The following is a 20,701-nucleotide window of genomic DNA, read 5'->3' on the forward strand; positions in this document are numbered from 1 at the left end:
AATAAAGTTTAAAGATAATGTTCTTGTGGAGCCAGAGCACTTCTAAACATTTTCATCTTTTTCAGGGAGGATCTATTCAGAACAGAAAATCAAGAAGATGCTTGGAGCTTGTAGCAAATAGTGACAACGAGTTTGGTTACCAACTCGCTCTACAGAAATGCACTGGACAGAAATGGTTCATCACAAACGTGTTGTATAGCAATTCCCCATGAGCACATCCGACTGACTTTGACTGAGTGACTGCATAGGGAGTTTGTGTCTATATCTGCATTCCAAATGCTTGGAAAGTAGAAAACATCACACTTGGAAATTCTAACGTCAGCCTTCCATACATTCTAATCAAAGATAAACATAAGAAACACATGGCTGATGACCTTGATCAGTGCGTCATGAGCATTCGAGCTCCAACCTCCAAAAACAATCCATGACTCTGATTGACTTTCATATCGTTTAACTTGCTATTTAAAAAAAACAGTAATGAAAATTGAAATAATTCCAGAAATGTGAAATGGACAAACTCGAGTATGTACTCTGACATTAAAATGAAAGTAAACCCCAAAATTCTCTTTGTAATAATATGTTCTGTGCAGCCCAACTCATCAATACACAGTGATCTGATTGTTTTGTTTGTGGAGTATGAGTTAAACCAGCAAAATCCACTGTTACCAGGTCTCACCAGTTTTCTGAAACTGAGCTGTGATTGGTTGTGACCTGAGACTGCAGGTGTGATGTCATTTTCGGTCGACGGTAACTGGCAGTACGATGCAAAATGGTCGCGTCACGAGATGAATAAAAACGGATTAATTTTGCTGCTTAACTTATATTCGACAAACGCAATGTTGATTAGAATACCCTGTTTAAACTATTGGGGGCACATACAGCATATTACTCTAAATAAAATTTTGGGGTTGATATGCCCTTTAAGCGCCGTTCAATTCATTTGTCGTCACATGTCTTCAAATCTCAAAAACCCAAATGGAGGTGGGGAAAGGATTCCATGATGTCATTAATGCTAAATCGTATTGCGAACGTTACATCATTTAAATATGCCCATGCAAAGATGAGCTCGCTGATATTTATATTGGTATTTTTACCACAAGGTAAAAATACTTTGTATATTTTCTGGTTAAAGCAGTACAGTCATATTTTCATTGGATGAAAAAGGGTACTGGTGTCTGTGTTTTGAAGCTTTCTTACGGCTACCACGTAGCAATCGTTTCCTGTTGTAACTCTTTTATTTCATGGTCTCAGGTTTATTTTGTGAATTAGCTGTATATATGTTGATTATATTTTGTTTGTTAATAACCTGAATATTTTTAATAAGTAAATAAAAAGAACATTTAAACTCCTACATTCATGTGCCTTTTTAACAAAGACAATCTCAATGCCCATCAACTATTTAAAATGCAATAAACACTACAAAAGCCACTAAAGTCAATACAAGCAGAGACTTAAGAAAACCAAAGGATAATAGCTTTTGCAGGACAATGAAAAAAGTGAGTCTGTTTGGGAAGTATGTACCACTACATTGCAACCTTGAGCGCTCCAAAGGGAAGCCGACAAAATTCTTGACAAAAACTACTACTTTGCACATTGAAAATGAAATATGAATCATCATTTGGAAAATAAGGTGCTTCTTGCTTTTTGTTGGCGTGAGTCTATACAAAGTAAAAGATATTCTTGCACACATGCTGCATCTCAAAAAGTACACAGCATGTAAAGGATGTCAGTGAGTCACGACGAATGCGGAGGATGAAAAATAGGTCCGCTCTCTGCTCCCACTGTTTTGTGCACCTGAGGAGGCGACTGGTGGCCCAGCCTGTTTTCAAAATGTCAGTCCTCATTAGAAACTGTATTCGAGCAGGGCTCAACAGACCATTGCGTTAAATATACATGGAAACCCACTTTCATCAAAAAGACCTCCTTCGCTTGTTCTTAATATAGATGCAACAAGAGCCCCTCTGTATGCTCAAGCAGACCCAGCAGAAAATTACGCACATCAACTTGCTGAGTTAGACTTAAATAAATTAGGGCACAGGTGTCAAACTCAAGGCCCGGGGCCAGGTACGGCCCGCCGCATCATTTTATGTGGCCCGCGAAGCCAAATTGTGCATCAAATTCGTGTGTCATTACTAGAATTGCAAATCGTCTTCACTTTTAATACCTTTTTATTTATATATCTGACCAGTTTTTACTCGTCTGATTTGAAAACTAGTTATTTGTTTTGTAGCTTTTACTGTATATAATATGGTGCTCATACATTTATTTGGGTTGACAGTCATAATGGCCCTCCAAAAGAAGCTATGACTACAATGTGACCCATGAAAAAATTAAGTTTGAAACCCCTGCCTTAGTGTTTTTTTACCTTTCCTATTGATATCCAATTTAAATATCAACTATAACAGATAAAGTACATTTAAATTAACTTTACATATGATTTTTTCAATTTATCTTATCTTAATTTATCATAAATTTGGGCACCCCAACAGAGAAAATCCTTTTTTGCATAAATAACAGTCTCTAAACGCCTCCTATAGCTTCCAATGAGAGTCTGGATTCTGGTTGAAGGTATTTTGACCATTCTTCCTGACAAAATATCTCCAGTTCAGTCAGGTTTGATGATTTGCATATGACTGTATATATGTGTGTATGTAGCATCCCAGTAGTTTGGATTACAGGCTTTGGATGTATTGTTTTTCAACCTTATTACTGTGAGAAAAAAAAAAGAAATATTGCGTCTTTTAGGTGACTGAGTATCAGGAACAGAGTTTAAATGGCTTTGGTTAGGCATCTGCTCCAATACCATTGTATTGTAATGGCTATAGTGACATCTACTGGTCTACTGAAAACATACAAATTGGAGCAGCGAGATAAGAGAAAGTCAATAGAGAGTACTTTTTGGAAAGACTCAATTATTTTGAAAATAAAAAACAATTCTGTTCAAATAGCAATTTCACAGATATGTGTGTATTCTATTCACATTTTGGATTTTTCCAGTTTTTGCTGGGATCCTCACCCCAATTTTCCCTCGCTTTTCATGGAAAATGTTTAACTTTGTTTTTGTTTGGTTTTAAGATTTTTAAGGGTTTGTAGAAGTTTTCTTTTTCTTTCTTTTTTTTTTTCTTTTTCAAGGGGCCACTCAGAGTGTGGCCGTGGTCAGCTACTACTACTACTACTACTACTACTACCATTAATAATAATAATAATAATAATAATGATAATAATGATTCAAGAGTTTTTATTCGCCATGTTTGAGCGTGCCAAACATAATAATAACTTAACTGAATATAATTACGATAAATTGGAAAGATCCACTCGCCATAGATAACGACAGCAAGTTGCTTCTGACTCATCGTATTTCTCGGTAAGGTTTAAGGCGAGTTCTTAAACTAATAGGGCTTGCCACCGAATCAGTTCCGGAATTGAACTGATTGCGAAACGATGAGTTTTTAGTACGTGACGTCAGCGGGGCAAGCTGATGACGTTTCTAACAGCCCCCATTCAAAAGCGACTACCTCCCTCATGACGCACGCAGCCAGTCAGCAGTCTTTCTTCTCAGCAGCCGCAAGCCTATACGACAAGGCCGTCCTCTTATTTATTGGAAGCCGAAGCTTTCTGGTGATAATTACGTCAAATTATCATCAATTTCCCCTCATTTATCTACTTTTTTTTTTATACTTGTCGAAAAGTGAACATTTAAGCTGACGTTCTTTTTGTAAAAGGTAAGCGCTTTCGGTATTTCACGGCTTGGCCAATGTCAGCTACTTGACCTAGTTTGTGGGTTTGCGGAGATTTGATTGTTGTCTTTATCTGATGTCAACTGAATAAATAAAATGTATTGAAATAGTTTCGATCATAAGTTATCATCTGACGATGTCGGCTTAATGGCCGTTGTGAAAAGATAGCGACGTACTGGTGGTGGCTATGTGCTAACATCCGGTTTCTTAACAAAGACTTGAGGAAAAACGACGTCTGGATTCGCTTTTCCTGCTCTGTTTGAATTCTTATTCAAGTCTAATTTAGTACGATTCTACCAAGATCTTAACTAACGCGGTATCCTCAGTTAACAACAAAATCGCCCTTCCACACTTTTAATTGAATCACCAAATTCTGACGGTAATATTACCTCGATCGTTACTGTAAAGCATAATTAATTGAACATATAAGAGATTTCCATAAATGTTATAGTTGTAATGTAGAAATATATTTGTTTGAATTGCCATAAAATCTAGACTTGGTTCCGGGCCTCTGTCGATCAGATGATTGCCCTGTCACAGAGACTTTAATCAATCGACTTTATCACAGGTACATTTCCAGTAAATGACGTATTCAGCCGACGCGTCTCAGACAATGTTATGGAAACGAAATGGAGACGTCGATGTTTGCTAAGCTAATGCCTCGTGCCAGGTTAGCACCGCCTGTGTGTACCACTGAAGAATTTTGCTCCACCGGCACGTGGAGCGGTCATGTGCTCGGTGGTCCTTTTGATTAAATCGAGTTTCAGGTCAAATGAGAACGTACTTGGAACGATCGAAAGCCGTTTGAGAATGAAATTGGTCCAGATGAAGGGTCCTGTACCATTCCAATTTTTTAAAATTTAGTATAACAATTTAGAGCGCGCTAGGATCTAACTGTTAAAAAATGTATCTCCTAAAATCAAAACTACGGGAAGCAGTTTGAAAATGTATTCTATGTCCTTGGTATCTGGTCTAAGGTCCATGTACTAGGACGTCCTTGGAGGACAGGTTTGGCTACTACGAGTAGGAAAACTGTAGGACAACTAGCCCACAACTATATATCCTCCACTGTCTTATTAGTAACATGACAAGTGGTTACTATCTTTGGGAATGATCTACAAAACTGAAATGATCACTTCATGAGCCTAAAAAAAATCCCTTCATAACAAAATTTGCCCAGATTAATGAATGACTAAATGACTTGACATTTTCTACCGCTAACATTGTGCGTCTCACAAATGAAGTACCATTTGCATGATTTAAGTTAGGGTTTTAAGACAGGGGATTCAAATGTCATGGTCATTTTGACACTTTGAAAACCCCTTTGAATTTTGACTGACCCATATGAGTTTATTGATGGACTATTTCCTCAACCTTGTCATTGTAGCAGAGAGAAATAATTTTCTAAAGTTAAAGTGGCCATTCAAACCATACTAAACAATTTGGCAGACTGTCATTTTAGAGAAATGTTGTCATGTTATAAATCCTTTTTTCCTTCACTATGGTGCTGCTTCTGGCATTAGGTCATACAAGACTTAAAACCAGAGAGCCTTTTGAGCATTTATTTGATTTTCTTTGTATCCAGTTTAAGATCCATCAACAAGAATGTTCGTTCTCAGAATTTTTTGGCATAGCAATAATAGGACAAGTTCATGCTCCCGTCGTCGTCGTTGTGTGAAACTGATTTCTGAATAGTTGAAATCTGAACAAGCTTGTTGAGTAACTGTTATTCTCTTCTCTACTTGTAGCTTGTTTTTCCCTGATTCCTTCCCAGAACACAATTCTTTACCAAATATTTGTAGTCAAGCCGCCAAAGTGGAGAGTGTTGTTGCACCAGGGGTTCCTTCTCATTTCAGGTAGCCAATAACACGAGACGCGTTGCTTACTTTCATTGGGAGCACTCCCGAAACATATCGCATTTCAATGTGTTTTTTTCTGTTTGTATCACAGAGTAGGGGGAGCAGGTGGGGGTGCACCTCAGCACTTTCCCAAGGCTGAAAGCAACAGGTGATTTTTATTTTCATTCTTCCTTTATGATGTCAGTCAGTTGCATGTGTAGGAAATCTCTGCTGGCTTCAACGTAATAATTAATTTTAAATTTGTTCCAGCGAGTTCCTGGGGAAGGCCCCAGGTTCTGCCGCTCAGAGATGGATACCTTCTCGAAGCACTAGACGGGAAGCCAGCTTCTCTGCTGAGAAAGGCCAACACGATGCAATCTTCCGAAAAGTGAGAGGGTGAGTTTTGGCAGGAACGTCTCCACATTGCTGCAGTGGTTTTGCATTTTGCTCCCACTTTATTGTGGCACTCTGCTTTTTTTTTTTTTAGCATACTTAATAAGCTGACACCTGAGAAGTTTGACAAACTGTGCCTGGAGCTCCTCAATGTGGGTGTGGATTCAAAGCATGTCCTGAAAGGAATCATCTTGTTGGTCAGTGTCTATAATTCTAGCATCCATTTGTATAGCGCATTGAGGCACTCGTTCATTATGTGCTTCAATGCACATTTTTATTTTTGACTTTTGCCCTTTTTAGATTGTTGACAAAGCCCTTGAAGAGCCCAAGTACAGTCAGTTGTATGCTCAGCTATGTCTACGCTTGGCAGAAGACGCACCAAACTTTGAAGATCCAGCAACAGAAAATCCCGGAACAAAAAAGCAAAATACCGTAAATGCCAAAATATTTTGAAGTTGCATTTGCTGTTTTTTTTTTGTGACCCTTCATTATTCAGATTTTTTTTCTTTTCTTTGTTGCAGACCTTCAGAAGGCTTCTCATATCCAAGCTTCAAGATGAATTTGAAAATCGCGCCAGAAATGTTGAGGGTGTGCAGCATATATTTCTTTTACACTACGTGTTTTTTGTCAAGGTCCCGTTTAACTTTGGTTGTTATTCTCCCTCAATAGTCTTTGACAAACAAGACTGCCCTCTCACCTCTGAAGAGGAGGAACAGCGTGCTGTTGCAAAGATTAAAATGCTTGGCAACATCAAATTCATTGGAGAACTTGGGAAACTCCACCTTATCCATGAATCCATCCTCCATAAATGCATCAAAACTGTAGGTTCCATTTAGGCAACATACATTGGTACCTTGACTTAGTAGTGACCAGAATTATTATTTTTTAAAAAACGTTTTGAGGATGTAAAATAGTCGTGAATTACACACCACAGTGCTAAATGTCAGGTGGCTAACATGTTACATGACTGCACAATGCTTCCATTCTTATAATGAATAAATGTAACAACAAACTATGTTATGGCGCCGGAAGGACTCAGTCCACATTTCTGTTCTTTTAAATGGAGAAAGGCGTGAGTATTTTTGAATCTGGTCACACAATAAAATATTAAGTCTGGGCACCCATGTATGGTTAAAAAAAGGTGTCGGGCAGAAATGGAAATTTCCTGACATGCATTTTTACTTGAAGCTTCTGGAAAAGAAGAAGAGAGTCCAAATTAAGGATATGGGAGAAGACCTGGAATGCCTCTGTCAGATAATGAGGACGGTGGGACCCAAACTTGATCACGAGAAGGCTCGGGTACGATTGCCGGAAGCGCTGTTGCGACCAAGCAGACACTTTTAATGCTTGCGATTTATGTAACTCACCTTTTCTTTTTGTTTATCCTCCAGTCCCTGATGAATCAGTACTTTGACCGCATGCAGGCCTTGACAAACAACAAGGAATTACCTGCAAGGATTCGCTTCCTGTTGCAGAATACAACGGAGCTGCGGCAGAACAACTGGGTGCCTCGGAAAGCGTATTTTGACAACGGACCAAAGACCATCGGCCAAGTTCGCCAGGATGCCGTAAAGGTTTGTCTGCATTTTCAATCCCTTGCTTATTCATTAGCAGTTCACTCATCATTCTGGGCCGATGCTAACCTGAATGTGTTTTGCAGGACTTGGGTGTGTTCATTCCACCTCAGTCTGACTGCTTGAGGGCTGACTTTTTCATGGACAATACCTTCCTGGATAGCGCTTTCCTACAGGCCAGGGTCAGATTTGACAAAGAAGGGCTCGGGGGCCTCGCTGACATGTTTGGACAAATGCCCGGTATGCCACAGTAAGGTTGTCTGCATGAGCCACAGTGCAACACAATTGCAATATTTGGTTTTGCTTATAATTTGTGCAGGGATTGGTATCGGAACGGGTCCTGGAGTTATTCAAGACCACTACTCTCCGACTTTGGGTCGCCACCGCTCTAACCCAATTTTCAATGGCCATATTGGGATTAACAGCAACAACTCGCATCAGCCCCAGTTCGACACAGGGAGCAAGCCTTTTATCAAGCCAATGCAGGTGATTGCCGCTGCGTGTTTTCATCTTGCTTCCATCCTGTCTATTCTCAACATTACAAATCTTGAACTGTCTGTCACCCCAGGGTCAGAGTTCACCGGTTTTCAGCCATAAACAGAATGGCTCGGTTCAGATGCAGTCTAAGGATATCGGCCCGCGCTTTAGCAAGAAAGGGATACTCAATGTTGATGAGGTACTTAGTTTTCTTAAGATGGTGGGAAGCCCCTCGCTAGGTTCTAATATGACATTAATTCATCTTGTAAGCAGATGACTTTGGTGATAGTTTGAACTTTATTTTTTATGCCATTAGATCAGCCTGAGGCCAGCACAGTCATTCATCTTAAACAAAAAAGTGCCAAAGCTGCAGCCACAGATGACTATGATGCCGCCAAGTGCCCAAGGTTCCCTAATAGGACAGGTAATTAAATGTTATTTATTTTATTTTTAAAAATGGCTTTTAGAAACTTGCATGGTTAATGTTTTTTTCTTTTTGTAGTCCCCACAGCTTGGTCTTAAAAGCAACCCTCCACCAATTCAGGAAAAACCTGCAAAGTCCAGCAAAAAACTACCTCCGACTAAGGAAGAGCTGCACAAAATGACGGTAATGTTCTTTTTTTTTTTATTTTATTTTTTTTTTTTATATCCACGGCCTTGTACCTCAAAATGTGTATGAGATGCAGCTTAACACATTTGGCCATTGCCATGTTTTAGGAGGCGCTGGTTGCAGACTATATGAACAGCAAGAACGTTTGCGAGGCTGTGGCCGCTGTCAAGGAGATGAAGGCTCCAAAACACTTCTTATCTGAGATGTTAAACAAGATTGTGGTGTCTTCGCTCAGTCGCTCCGACGATGATAAGGAGCTTGCGAGCACCCTGATTCACGAACTCTGTACAGAGGGCCTTGTCACAAGGGAGAACCTTCTGCAGGTGAGCGTAAACAACTGCAGCCGCAACACACTCATGCAGCACACAACAAAAGAGCATTAAATCATCTTCCCACCTTTTGCTCCATGAAAAGGCCATTCTTGGTGTCCTGGACCAGTGTCCCAAGATTGAGGAAGAAGTCCCATTGGTGAAATCGTACCTGGCTCAGTTTGCGGCCCGGGCGGCCGTCGTTGACCTCATCAGCATGACTGATTTGGCTCACCAGCTGGAGAACGGTGCCCATTTCCCGCTCTTCCTGCTCTGTCTGCAACAGATGGTCAAGCTCAAGGATTGCGAGTGGCTTGCCGATGTTTTCCAGAAGAGCAAAGTCAACATGCAGAAGATGCTACCTGGTATGGCGGACACCAGCTCACTTCTAAGCCATCATTTTAGACTCATTTGCTTTTGTTTAGGAATGTTGTTCCACAATCAAATCTCTTCACCACTAGATAAATATCTGGCTTGGTTATCCAAGAGTGGGCAACCCGAAACCTTTTAGCCAACAGTTTGTTTTTTGGGGATTTTCTACCCCAAATCTCTTCAAAGTTTGGCGCACTCAAATTGTTAATGACTCTGTAGCGTTAATAATCATGCAATCAAAGCTCCAGTTTTTATTGGGGTAGACTCACTTTACTCTTTACACTGTATTTTATCTCCCTTCCTTAGAAATGGACCAGAACAAGGACCGCATGTTGGAGATTCTGGAGGGCAAAGGCCTGAGCTTTTTGTTCCCACTGATGAAGCTGGAGAAGGAGCTTCTGAAGCAAATCAAAGTGGACCCCTCTCCGCAGTCCATCTACAAGTGGATTAAAGATAACATCTCTCCCAAACTGCACACCGACAAAGGCTTTGTCAACATCCTCACCACCAGGTACACTACACCCTCCTTCGTGCACACAGGCTTTTACTCAGCTTGCTCTCATTGTAATTGTTTTCCCTGATAGTTTTTTGCAGTACATTGCCTATGAGATCAACCCAGATGACGACGAAGAGCAGCTGGCAGCGCCTAGCAAAGAGCAGCTCGATGAGGAGAAGCAGCTGCTGCTTTCTTTCAAGCCCGTCATGCAGAAGTTCTTGCACGATCACGCTGACTTGCAAGTCAGCGCACTCTATGCGCTGCAGGTCCACTGTAACGCTAAACAATTCCCCAAAGGTGACCACCACCACCACACGCACACGTGCGCCCACATGCAAGTAGAAATGCTAAACGTGCTCTCTGTTTCCAGGCATGCTGCTGCGCTTCTTTGCCTATTTTTATGACATGGAAATCATTGAAGAAGAAGCCTTCCTAACATGGAAAGAAGACGTCACCCAAGAGTATCCGGGAAAAGGAAAAGCCTTGTTTCACGTACGTTCTCTCCCCACAAACAACTTGATGCGTGCACATGGAGCTGCATCACAACAGAAATTAAATGCCCAAATGTTCAAATTTCATCAAACAAAAGTCCACTTGCCATTTTGAGTGATCCTGAAAATAACCGGCGTGATTTGTTTGCCATGCAGGTGAACCAGTGGCTCACCTGGCTGGAAACTGCTGAAGATGAGGAGTCAGAGGATGAAGATTACTAAAATCCCCTCCTGCCCGCAGTGTTGGAATTTGAGTCCTCTTTTTACTACTTTGCCTCAGTCAGCAACAACGCTACTGTTACTAATAGACTACAGCCAGCGTCAACATGTAATGGTTCTATTTAAAGACGTAATTTGTCCCAAGTATATTTTGGAATTGATTTACATTTAGGATAACAGGAAGTGTTTTGCCGAACATACACACGGTTTCATAATCAGGTTGCAGTCATCATGTGCTGCTGTTTACAAATGAGAACATACATTATCAAGAGGCTCATTTTTATCTGTTTTTAGATGCACTTTGCTGCACATCACGAGTTGTTGCAATAGTATCATACATGTTCTTAATTTTGATATTAAGAACAATCCTAAATTGCAGATTTTTGTGTTTGACAGCTGTGGAAGCTCTTCTGATCATTTTGTTTTCTTGTGTTGAATTTGACACCAGGCTGCCATTTCGTATGTTTGGCATACGGCACAAGTAACGAATGACGAGAGCGCCAATAAGTTGCCATTTATGTTTTTGTTTTTTTCCTCTAAGCAATGAATTCATTTTGCTTCTAGGGTTTCTAATGCTTTCAAAATAGCTTGATGGGTAGTTTTTTTTTTTTTTTTAATAAATCATGTATTTTGGAGTGTGGATATTAATGTGCTGTAAAATAAATCTGTGTTGCCTTTTTTAATTTATCACTTTTTATAAATATACCTCTGTATCTGACTATACTTGAAAGTGTTTTATCATCGAGACAGCCAAAGTTTAGTTTCCAGTTTGCCATATAGTCGGGGTTTTTAAGTGGTCTCTTTAATCTTCTTGCATGTGACCACCTGCGCTTTCTTTTGGGTAAGTAACGGTTGAGTGGGCATCTGCAGATCATCCTTGAATAAAATACATTTCATGGTCGCTGGTTTGTGTGTTGCTTGGACAGCCAATTCAGTGGTGCCTTGTGCAGTGTAACTCATCTTAATTCCTGTTATCAAAATTGATTATATACTGGTGCTGAAAATGGATTTTGGAAACGGCTACAATAAAAGATCAGCATTTCAAGATGTTTTATGTTAATCTTTATTAGGGGTATGCATCTCCAGTCACTTTCATGCATGTCTTGTTAAATGGGGTGGAGTGCAAGGAGGTTGGTTCATTCTAAAGTGGAGCAATTCAACTCTGGGGTTTTTGACTCTGTAGTACCAACTCTGGTTTCAGAGGGTATAATGCAATGAATTGTCATTTCACAATATGAACTTGGCCAGTAATGCACATTTATTTTCAAAAGATGGCTTATATTGTCATCCCTTTTAATAAAGGATTGGATGTGTACATCGATACAGAGGATGTGATACAGTCCAAGGAGGTTATATTTTAAAATTGGTTATGACACTGGTGGTGTTTATCAATCCATTTCCTCATGCCTACCGCTTATTCTCTAGAACAATTTAAAATTAACCAAATTAAAATGAAATAAAAACGAATCAAATCTCCAGAAATTTTATAAAGCCAGATATGCAATGCGTCTTGCCACACCAGGATTTTGGTATTTTGGCCTGTTTTGCGACCCTAATGTAGCATTATTAAGTGGTCAAGAAATTCAAGCTATTAATTCTTGATAATGCACACCTGTAATGCGGTAATGCACCATTTGCAAGGAAAACGGATACTGTTTTTGATTATTTAAACCGAGGTGACAACTCATGAAACTCAGGCCTGGCATTGCGAATTTCCATCACTAAATCAGCGAAGTCGTAAAAATGAAAATGTAGTCATTTGTCCGATCGGACGGAGTTTTCGGTTGCACAATCTACGTGCTGACTTCCGGTGCAAGGCATCAATTTACGACCAGGCTATTTGGCTGCACTGGCATTAAAGTTTCTGTCAACTGCATTTGTTTGTTTTTTCCTCCAAGATGTCTCGAGGGTCTATCGAGATCCCTCTGCGGGACACCGATGAGGTAAATCTTTTTGTTTTTATGCTGGTTCTCAAACGGCCGCTGCTGTGTTATTAGCAGTGTGTGCTATTGCTAACCTCAGAATTGTTCTGCACTGCATTAGTGCTTCATCTGTGACATAGAGGCACTTACTGTATGTCCAATAGCGTTTCTGTATTTTAATATACACTGGGAAAATATTGTGATAAACCTGAGTAAATCGATGTAGTGTTGCTAATCAGACACACACAAACTACCTTTCACTGTCCGCCAAACGGAACTGAAGTCATATTCCTGCAGACGGATTGCGATTGTCTTATTTATGTATATTTATCTAATCATCAAATCGATTTAAATGTAATACATTTCATCCTGCAGGTCATCGAGCTTGATTTTGATCAACTGCCTGAAGGTGATGAGGTCATCAGTATCCTGAAGCAGGAGCACACACAGCTCCACATATGGATTGCCTTGGCGGTGAGCATATATACTTTTTGCAGAAGTAAAGCTCGTCAAATAAGCAATGAAACAATGACATTACCATGTTTTCTTCTCTCAGCTGGAGTACTACAAGCAGGGCAAAACAGAGGACTTTGTCAAACTCCTGGAGGCGGCACGTATCGATGGGAACCTGGATTACAGCGACCACGAAAAGGATCAGATGACATGTCTAGACACTCTGGCAGCTTACTACGTGCAGCAGGCACGCAAGGAAAAGAACAAAGATGCCAAAAAAGAGCTCATCACACAGGCCACACTCTTGTACACAATGGCAGACAAGATCATTATGTATGATCAGGTGAGATCAATATCTCAGAGCAGGTGACAAAAAAAAAGAAGCGTTTATGTTGAATGAATGCAACTCGTCTTGTCTCGTTCAGAACCATTTGCTGGGTCGAGCTTGTTTTTGCCTACTGGAAGGAGACAAGATGGACCAGGCTGACGCTCAGTTCCAATTTGTCCTCAACCAGTCCACCAATAACATCCCTGCGTTACTTGGCAAGTTGAACACTATCAAATTAAGGTTTTTAGGAATCTCGCAACACTTTACTGTTGTTATGGATGAGGGTTACAACTTTGTCCGGTCATATTTATTTTCAGTACAATACATTACTGCACTGTTTAGATGCCCATCTTGATATTTTGTAGGAAAAATTTCAGAGAAACGATTATTGAACCGATTTGTTTGTTTGCGTTTTGTGCATTTGTTTTCATTTATTTATTTTTGTTTATTTATTTGACTTTACAACTCAAAGGAGTTTCAAAGCACAAAAACCTGCAAAAAAACATCAACTGATTGATTTGTTTCGTACAACTTTGTTTTGGATTTGTTATTTTTTTATCATTAGAGGAGTTTACAATGTTATTTTAATCAAATGATAGAAAAAGAACAATAATGTAGAAGCATTGTTGCAGCACCAGCCACTGAAGAAGAGAAGTAATATTAATATGAAAAAAAGAACAGGAGCTTGTCCATCAAAAAAAATGAAAAACTCTGGATGATCATAAACCACGTTTAACAATACAATTGTGCAAATAATGAGACTTAACCCACTGATAGAGCTCATCTTTTTGTTGTTTATCAGGAAAGGCTTGCATCTCCTTCAATAAAAAAGATTACAGAGGAGCACTGGCGTACTACAAAAAGGCTCTGCGCACAAACCCCGGCTGTCCAGGTAAACTGTTGCCTTCACTTCTCTAGTCATGCATACATGACATGCTGTATCGCATTGATTTTTGGATGCGACCAGCCGAGGTAAGGCTGGGTATGGGCCACTGCTTCGTCAAGCTCAACAAACTGGAGAAAGCTCGCCTGGCGTTCGGTCGGGCCCTGGAGCTCAACCCCAAATGCGTGGGAGCCCTCGTGGGCCTGGCTGTGCTGGAGCTCAACAGCAAGGAGGCCGACTCCATCAAGAACGGAGTGCAACTCCTGTCGCGCGCCTACACCATCGACCCCAGCAACCCAATGGTGCTCAACCACCTCGCCAACCACTTCTTCTTCAAAAAGGTAGGCAAGTTTCATCACACCCGCTCGCTCAACGTCCTTTTGAATTTCGTTCCCATTGTTCGCCGTTATCTGCCTTCAGGACTACAGCAAAGTTCAGCACCTGGCATTGCATGCTTTCCACAACACGGAGGTGGAGGCCATGCAGGCGGAGAGCTGCTACCAGTTGGCTCGATCTTTTCATGTGCAGGTAGCATCCATGGCAATTGTGACGTAGCTTCCATCTGATTTAATACAGAAGTTGTTCTTTCTATTGGACTCTAAACAGACATACTACATGTCATTCATCTTTCCTCCTCTGACCTCAGGAGGATTACGACCAAGCCTTTCAGTATTACTACCAGGCCACCCAGTTTGCTTCGTCCACCTTCGTGTTGCCCTTCTTCGGCCTGGGACAGATGTATGTTTATCGAAGAGACAAAGAGAATGCAGCCCAGTGCTTCGAAAAGGTTTTGAAGGCCTACCCCAACAACTATGAGACCATCAAAATTCTGGGCTCCCTGTATGCAACATCTGACGACCAGGAAAAACGAGACATTGCCAAAGTACGTATGTCCCAAATACTCAACAGATCTGTCATATTTGTGCAATGTTGCCACTGTGCCATACTATTGATGACGAGTCTAGAGTGTGGCATACCTCTCGCCCTAATGAAAAAAGAAACTCAACAAAACAGTACCTAGAAATACTCAGCTCTTCAGTTACCACTGATTCCATTATCATAGATTGGATGGTCCAATTAAATTTAAAGTATTTTGAAAAAAATGGTCAATCAAAAAAAAAAGTGGCCATTAATATTTCAAGAAATCTTCATCTTTGCTTCGTAGGGTCACCTGAAGAAGGTAACCGAGCAGTACCCCGACGACGTGGAAGCCTGGATCGAGCTGGCTCAGATCCTGGAGCAAACCGACATCCAAGGCGCGCTGTCTGCGTACGGCACAGCCACCCGCATCCTGCAGGAGAAAGTGCAGGCGGACGTGCCGCCGGAGATCCTCAACAACCTGGGGGCGCTTCATTTCCGGCTGGGTAACCTGGAAGAGGCCAAGGTAGGTCCATGACTCTAAATTGCATCACGTTTTGACTGTTGCGTAACCGCAGAGAGTCCAGTTCACAAAGCAACGAGCTGGTAGCTGCTATGTTAATGTCACAAAAACCACCTCCATGTTTTTAAGGGACAATAGCATTGTGTTGTAAATTATAGACATTAAAACAAAAGTTTCTCCTCCTCCAGAAATACTTCCTTGCCTCTCTGGAGCGGGCCAAAGCCGAGGGAGAGCACGACGAGCACTACTATAACGCCATTTCCGTCACCACCTCCTACAATCTGGCGCGTCTGTACGAGGCCATGTGTGAATTCCACGAGGCGGAGAAGCTCTACAAAAATATTCTGAGGGAGCATCCCAACTATGTGGACTGTAAGTACACCAAATCTACAACTATACATCACGCAGCTGAAGTATGACGAAAGGCGATTGTGTAACATTTCTTTTTGGCTTGCAGGCTATTTGCGACTCGGCGCGATGGCACGCGACAAAGGCAATTTCTACGAGGCTTCTGATTGGTTCAAAGAGGCCCTTCAGATTAATCAGGTATATATTCGGTCAAAGAATCTGGTAATGTTTTGTCATTCCAGACCGTCGTCACCATTCTCTCTTACTGTTTGTTGCAGGATCACCCGGATGCCTGGTCCCTCATAGGGAACCTCCACTTGGCCAAACAGGAATGGGGGCCCGGTCAAAAGAAGTTTGAGCGTATTCTGAAGCAGCCGTCCACGCAGAATGACACCTACTCCATGTTGGCTCTGGGCAACGTGTGGCTGCAGACCCTCCACCAGCCCACAAGAGACCGCGAGAAGGTGCAGTCACAAAAGAATATATGTCTCTTCTTTCTCAAGAGGGTTATGCAGACATTTTGGTGGAGGACATGGGCCAAGCAGGACTTTGTCTCCTAAAACATGTGCCGGGGTGTGACGTCGACCAACATGGGGCGCTGGAATGCAGTCCCCTACTTTAGCCTCGTCTATTGTATTGAAATGAGCCAATTTTTAAAGAGAGTCTGGCTACAATTTTGTGTGTCCAAGGAGGAAATATATGAGGAATTTAGCATTTAATTTATTTATTTCATTTAATAACTTTTTTGCATAATCCTGCTGGTCTTGAGATACAGTATGCATTTATTTTAAAATATTTTTATTTTCTAAACACAGACAGTGGTCTCTCCTGAGCTGTAAGTTAGTTTGTTGGTTAGCAGAGTATGCAAAAGTTGTACATTTGTGTAAGGTTCAGGCCAAAGAAGATGCCCTTTAATTTAGGTGTGCATGGCGTTTACATTTATATGCATTATTTAATTCACTGTTCATTATTTGTGGAACTCTGCATTTTACTGACCTTTCCTTGTCAATGTTCTCATGTGTTCAGGAAAAGAGACACCAGGATCGCGCCTTGGCTATTTACAAACAGGTCCTGCGAAATGATGCCAAGAACCTCTATGCGGCCAACGGAATTGGTGTGTTGAGCTTCCTGTGTTGTTAAAAACAAACACCAGTGCCAGATGTTGATCTCAGCCGGAATATCTCGTATCCAGGTGCCGTCCTAGCCCATAAGGGCTACTTCAGAGAGGCCCGGGATGTGTTTGCACAAGTAAGGGAGGCTACGGCCGACATCAGCGACGTGTGGTTGAATCTGGCTCACATCTACGTGGAGCAGAAGCAGTACATCAGCGCTGTGCAGATGGTAAGAGGACTATATATTGACAACTATTGTGTCTGCGCATCAATGAGAGCACTAAATTGTGAATTTCTGCTGTGCAGTATGAGAACTGCCTCAAGAAGTTTTACAAACACCAGAACACGGAAGTGTTGCTCTACTTGGCGCGAGCACTCTTTAAATGTGGCAAACTCCAGGAGTGCAAGCAGATGCTGCTGAAGGTAAAATCAGAGATGCGCTTCTCAAACTGTAACTTGGGTGTCTGTTAGATCATACCAATTTTTTTATTTTTTATTTATTCCGTGACCATGTTTTTTTTTTTTAAATATAGAACTCTGTAGTATTGAACTATTTAATAAAATAGTTTAAAAAATAAGTCCAGTTTCTCTGGCATTTAGGGATAGTTATGTTGAATTGGGTGGTGGTCCCTGAACCTCAAAAGCTTTGAGAACCTCTGCAAGGTCTTTCTTTTGTCATTTTGCTCTATGAGCTGTTGTAATGGCTTGTCGTGTTGCAATCAGGCCCGCCACGTGGCACCCAATGATACGGTCCTCATGTTCAACGTGGCCCTGGTGCTTCAGCGGCTCGCCACTCTGGTGCTCAAGGATGAGAAGAGTAACCTGAAGGCTGTGCTGAGCTCTGTCAAAGAGCTGGAACTCGCTCACAGGTAGCAGTGGTCACTTTCCACTTTGATTGAAAGTTAGACGGTGCGGAGCGGGCCATTTGTAAAAACGATTGTTCCTCACATGCTTGTCTACTCTCAGGTATTTCAGTTACCTCAGCAAAGCTGGAGACAAGATGAGATTTGACCTTGCACATGCAGCTTCTGAAGCTAGGTATGTTTGGAAACGCAAACAAGTGTTTGTTTTGTTGTCTCTCAAGCCACCTGTGTATTTGGGCTTACTGCACCAATTACTGCAGTTGTGGTGTTTTTCTCACTTGTTCCTTCTCCATATTGTCGATTTAAAGTTTGGTCTCATTCTGCTCCAATTATTATTTTTTTATGCGTCTGCTAAATTATAATAATCGTGTTGGATCGGATTCCTTCTCGTGTCCTAATTTGACCATGTGTGTTGTGTGTTGGCAGGCAGTGCTCCGATCTGCTGAGTCAGGCTCAGTACCACGTGGCACGCGCCAGAAAACAGGACGAGGAGGAGAAGGAACTCCGGGCCAAACAAGAGCAAGAGCGCGACCTGTTACGCCAGCAGTTGATGAAGGAGCAGGTACGTAAATCACAGCCAACATTTCAGGGTTGGGGGTGTGATCTGCTGACATTGTGCTCCTCAAAATAAAGGAGGAGAAGAAGAGCCGGGAAGCTGAGGAGACGAAGAAGCTGTTGGAACAGAGAGCTTTGTATGTAGAGAAGACCAAGAACTTGCTCAACTTCACCGAGGGCGTCTCCAAGGAGAAGAAAAAGGGCGGTGGTGGAGGTGGCGGACGTGTGAGTGACGCACACATATGACCACACACAGAGTCGGCGAATGTAGCCCAAAATAAATAACATGACTTCTCTCTGTCCACTCCTAGCGCAAGAAGGGAGGCGACATGGACGAGTTTGTCAATGACGACTCCGACGAAGATCTGCCCATAAAGAAAAAGAAGAAGAAGAAGGCAGCCAGCGGGAGCGAGCAGGACGAGGGTGAAGACGGAGAAAGGAAGGCCCGCCGGAAGAGAAAGAAGTGAGTGTGCTAGTGTCATCTGTCACTGATTGAACAGTCACTAAATTGAATGTTAAAACTAAGCATAATCTTAATGGTTGAAGCTTTTTTTTTATGGAATACAGAACATTTAATGTTACAGTTGTCTGTAACATTTGAAATGCATTCACACCAGATATTCTAGACCAGTTTTCAACCATTCATTTTGTGGAACTGAGTCTTTATTTTTTTTGCTGTCGCAGAGGTAGAGAAGACAGCGATGAAGAAGGAGCGCAATCCAAGAAGCAGCGCAAAACCAAAGAGCGCAAGAGGATCGAAAAGGTACCCTCTAACTGATGTAGATGACACTTAACAAAGCCCGAAAATTGCTTCTTCCAAATCCAGAGAAGGCGTGCAAAAATATTAGAGCCGTACAAATTAACTAGTTTTGATTTAACTGATTAGCTCTTTCAAAATAGTAAAACTTTTTTTTTTTCTTTCCTCAATTTGTTGTTTCATACATATTAGCACATTACAACTGTTTTTGCTGGTTCCCTCTAGTGGTACAGGAATGAACCACTAAGTACTTTTCATGGGTTTGGATTTCATTTTGAAGAACAGTATTTTGGCTCAGTTTTTATTTTAATGCATTTTCATTTGTTCTGATTTTCATATGTTAATTTTCAACCTCTAATGTTACAGTGGCTTACAATAATATGAAGTAGAATTTTTAGGTGGTACTTACTGTAAGGAAAAAAAGATGCAATGAGTGAAAAACATTGAGTCTAATACTGTAATACTGTACGGCTAGATTGATTTTCTTTTTCCAAATTTTCTGATGTCCTTTTTCAGTTTCAGCTTGAGCGTCCCCCGCCTTCTCTCAAAGGCAAGATCAAGTCAAAGGCAATTATCTCGTCTTCTGAGTCTTCAGACGAGGATGGCCTGAAAATAGCAGAGGACAGGTAAAAGACAAGTGGATGGAGATGGCGCCGCAGAAATAATGTCTCTCACGAATCCACTTTTCTCCTCTTCAGGAACCAAAGAGACAGCGGTTCCGGATCCGACGATGATGACGACGACGACCACAGGAAGCGCATCGTATCGGAAAGCGACTCCGACGCCGGTAGGAACCGCTCCGGCAGCGAGGCGGGCAGCCCTCAGAGAAGGAACCGCTCCGGCAGCGAGGCGGGCAGCCCTCAGAGAAGGAACCGCTCGGGCAGTGAAGCGGGCAGCCCTCAACGATCCGTGGGCAGCCCCCAGCGCTCGGCAGGCTCCGACGACGATGACTCTGGCAGCGACCGTCCGGTGAAGAAGAGGAGGGCGCAGCAACAGTCTGACTCGGACCAGTCAGACAACGAGAGCAAGAGGTCGGGATCGGACGACGAGTCCCGACCCGGTTCACCTGTCGCGGCATCAGAGCGAGAATCAGAACCGGGGTCTGACAACGAAGGGTCCCCTCGCCGCTCTGACAACGAAGGGTCCCCTCGCCGCTCTGACAATGCATCAGAACCCGAGGGCTCCAACAATGACGATGACAGTGATTAGGTTTTGACAGACGTGCCTCATTTATGCCAATACTTAGTTTTTCTTTTTTAGAACAGCATTACCATGTACCGTCTTATTTAGTTCTGTCCCAAAAGATGAATGTTTGAAAAGTGGGAAATACTGTATTTTATGTCAACCTAAAGACAAATGACATTAAAAAATGTTCTTCACTTTTTTCACAGTGTTTCCAAAGTTTTGATTGGTACTGTATTTTTGGTGTGCTCAAACAGGCAACTTGGAAACAAACAGTAAATGCACAATTGTCACAGGCAGTCAATTCGGCAGTAGAGAAGCGGAGGAAAAGGGGGCTTATGGAGGGTGCTGGGTGGGGGCGGGGGTGGGGGGTTGTCAGCTGGTTTTGATGTGAAGTGAATA

General features: G+C 41.9%; 3 protein-coding genes across 5 annotated transcripts in view; all 3 read left to right on the forward strand.

Moving 5' to 3' along the window:
• The window catches only part of galnt18b (UDP-N-acetyl-alpha-D-galactosamine:polypeptide N-acetylgalactosaminyltransferase 18b), a 44,880-nt gene extending 44,075 nt beyond the window's left edge, over nucleotides 1–805 (forward strand). For both annotated transcript variants that reach the window (XM_037247722.1, XM_037247724.1), the window contains exon 11: nucleotides 66–805. In XM_037247722.1, the coding sequence (XP_037103617.1) occupies nucleotides 66–212 (147 nt within the window). In that variant the 3' untranslated portion in view covers nucleotides 213–805. The remainder of the gene's footprint in view (nucleotides 1–65) is intronic.
• A 4,680-nt stretch (nucleotides 806–5,485) lies between these two features.
• eif4g2a (eukaryotic translation initiation factor 4, gamma 2a) lies at nucleotides 5,486–11,560 on the forward strand. Its single transcript, XM_037247466.1, has 20 exons — nucleotides 5,486–5,593; nucleotides 5,688–5,744; nucleotides 5,846–5,971; nucleotides 6,063–6,165; nucleotides 6,269–6,400; nucleotides 6,490–6,556; nucleotides 6,638–6,789; nucleotides 7,157–7,267; nucleotides 7,360–7,542; nucleotides 7,629–7,782; nucleotides 7,862–8,028; nucleotides 8,111–8,218; nucleotides 8,336–8,443; nucleotides 8,522–8,626; nucleotides 8,737–8,952; nucleotides 9,044–9,302; nucleotides 9,616–9,820; nucleotides 9,894–10,102; nucleotides 10,176–10,297; nucleotides 10,453–11,560. The coding sequence occupies exons 7-20, from the start codon at nucleotides 6,706–6,708 to the stop codon at nucleotides 10,516–10,518; spliced, it is 2,097 nt and encodes a 698-aa protein (XP_037103361.1). The 5' UTR covers nucleotides 5,486–5,593; nucleotides 5,688–5,744; nucleotides 5,846–5,971; nucleotides 6,063–6,165; nucleotides 6,269–6,400; nucleotides 6,490–6,556; nucleotides 6,638–6,705; the 3' UTR covers nucleotides 10,519–11,560.
• Nucleotides 11,561–12,301: 741 nt separating this feature from the next.
• Nucleotides 12,302–20,503, forward strand: ctr9 (CTR9 homolog, Paf1/RNA polymerase II complex component). 2 transcript variants are annotated; one of them, XM_037247559.1, is made up of 24 exons: nucleotides 12,302–12,458; nucleotides 12,813–12,911; nucleotides 12,994–13,233; nucleotides 13,316–13,433; nucleotides 14,021–14,110; nucleotides 14,186–14,442; nucleotides 14,522–14,629; nucleotides 14,748–14,984; nucleotides 15,267–15,485; nucleotides 15,671–15,854; nucleotides 15,940–16,028; nucleotides 16,109–16,294; nucleotides 16,857–16,944; nucleotides 17,023–17,171; nucleotides 17,249–17,365; nucleotides 17,666–17,811; nucleotides 17,909–17,980; nucleotides 18,232–18,367; nucleotides 18,439–18,585; nucleotides 18,672–18,823; nucleotides 19,045–19,123; nucleotides 19,634–19,743; nucleotides 19,816–19,927; nucleotides 19,967–20,503. In XM_037247559.1, exons 1-24 carry the CDS (start codon nucleotides 12,414–12,416, stop codon nucleotides 20,324–20,326), a joined length of 3,540 nt encoding a protein of 1,179 aa, XP_037103454.1. In that variant the 5' UTR covers nucleotides 12,302–12,413; the 3' UTR covers nucleotides 20,327–20,503. The 2 variants fall into 2 exon arrangements, with proteins under 2 accessions (XP_037103454.1, XP_037103453.1); XM_037247558.1 differs by having other exon boundaries at nucleotides 19,816–20,503.
• Nucleotides 20,504–20,701: the final 198 nt, after the last annotated feature.

This window comes from Syngnathus acus, chromosome 3 (assembly GCF_901709675.1).
Source record: "Syngnathus acus chromosome 3, fSynAcu1.2, whole genome shotgun sequence".
Taxonomy (NCBI): Eukaryota; Metazoa; Chordata; class Actinopteri; order Syngnathiformes; family Syngnathidae; genus Syngnathus; species Syngnathus acus.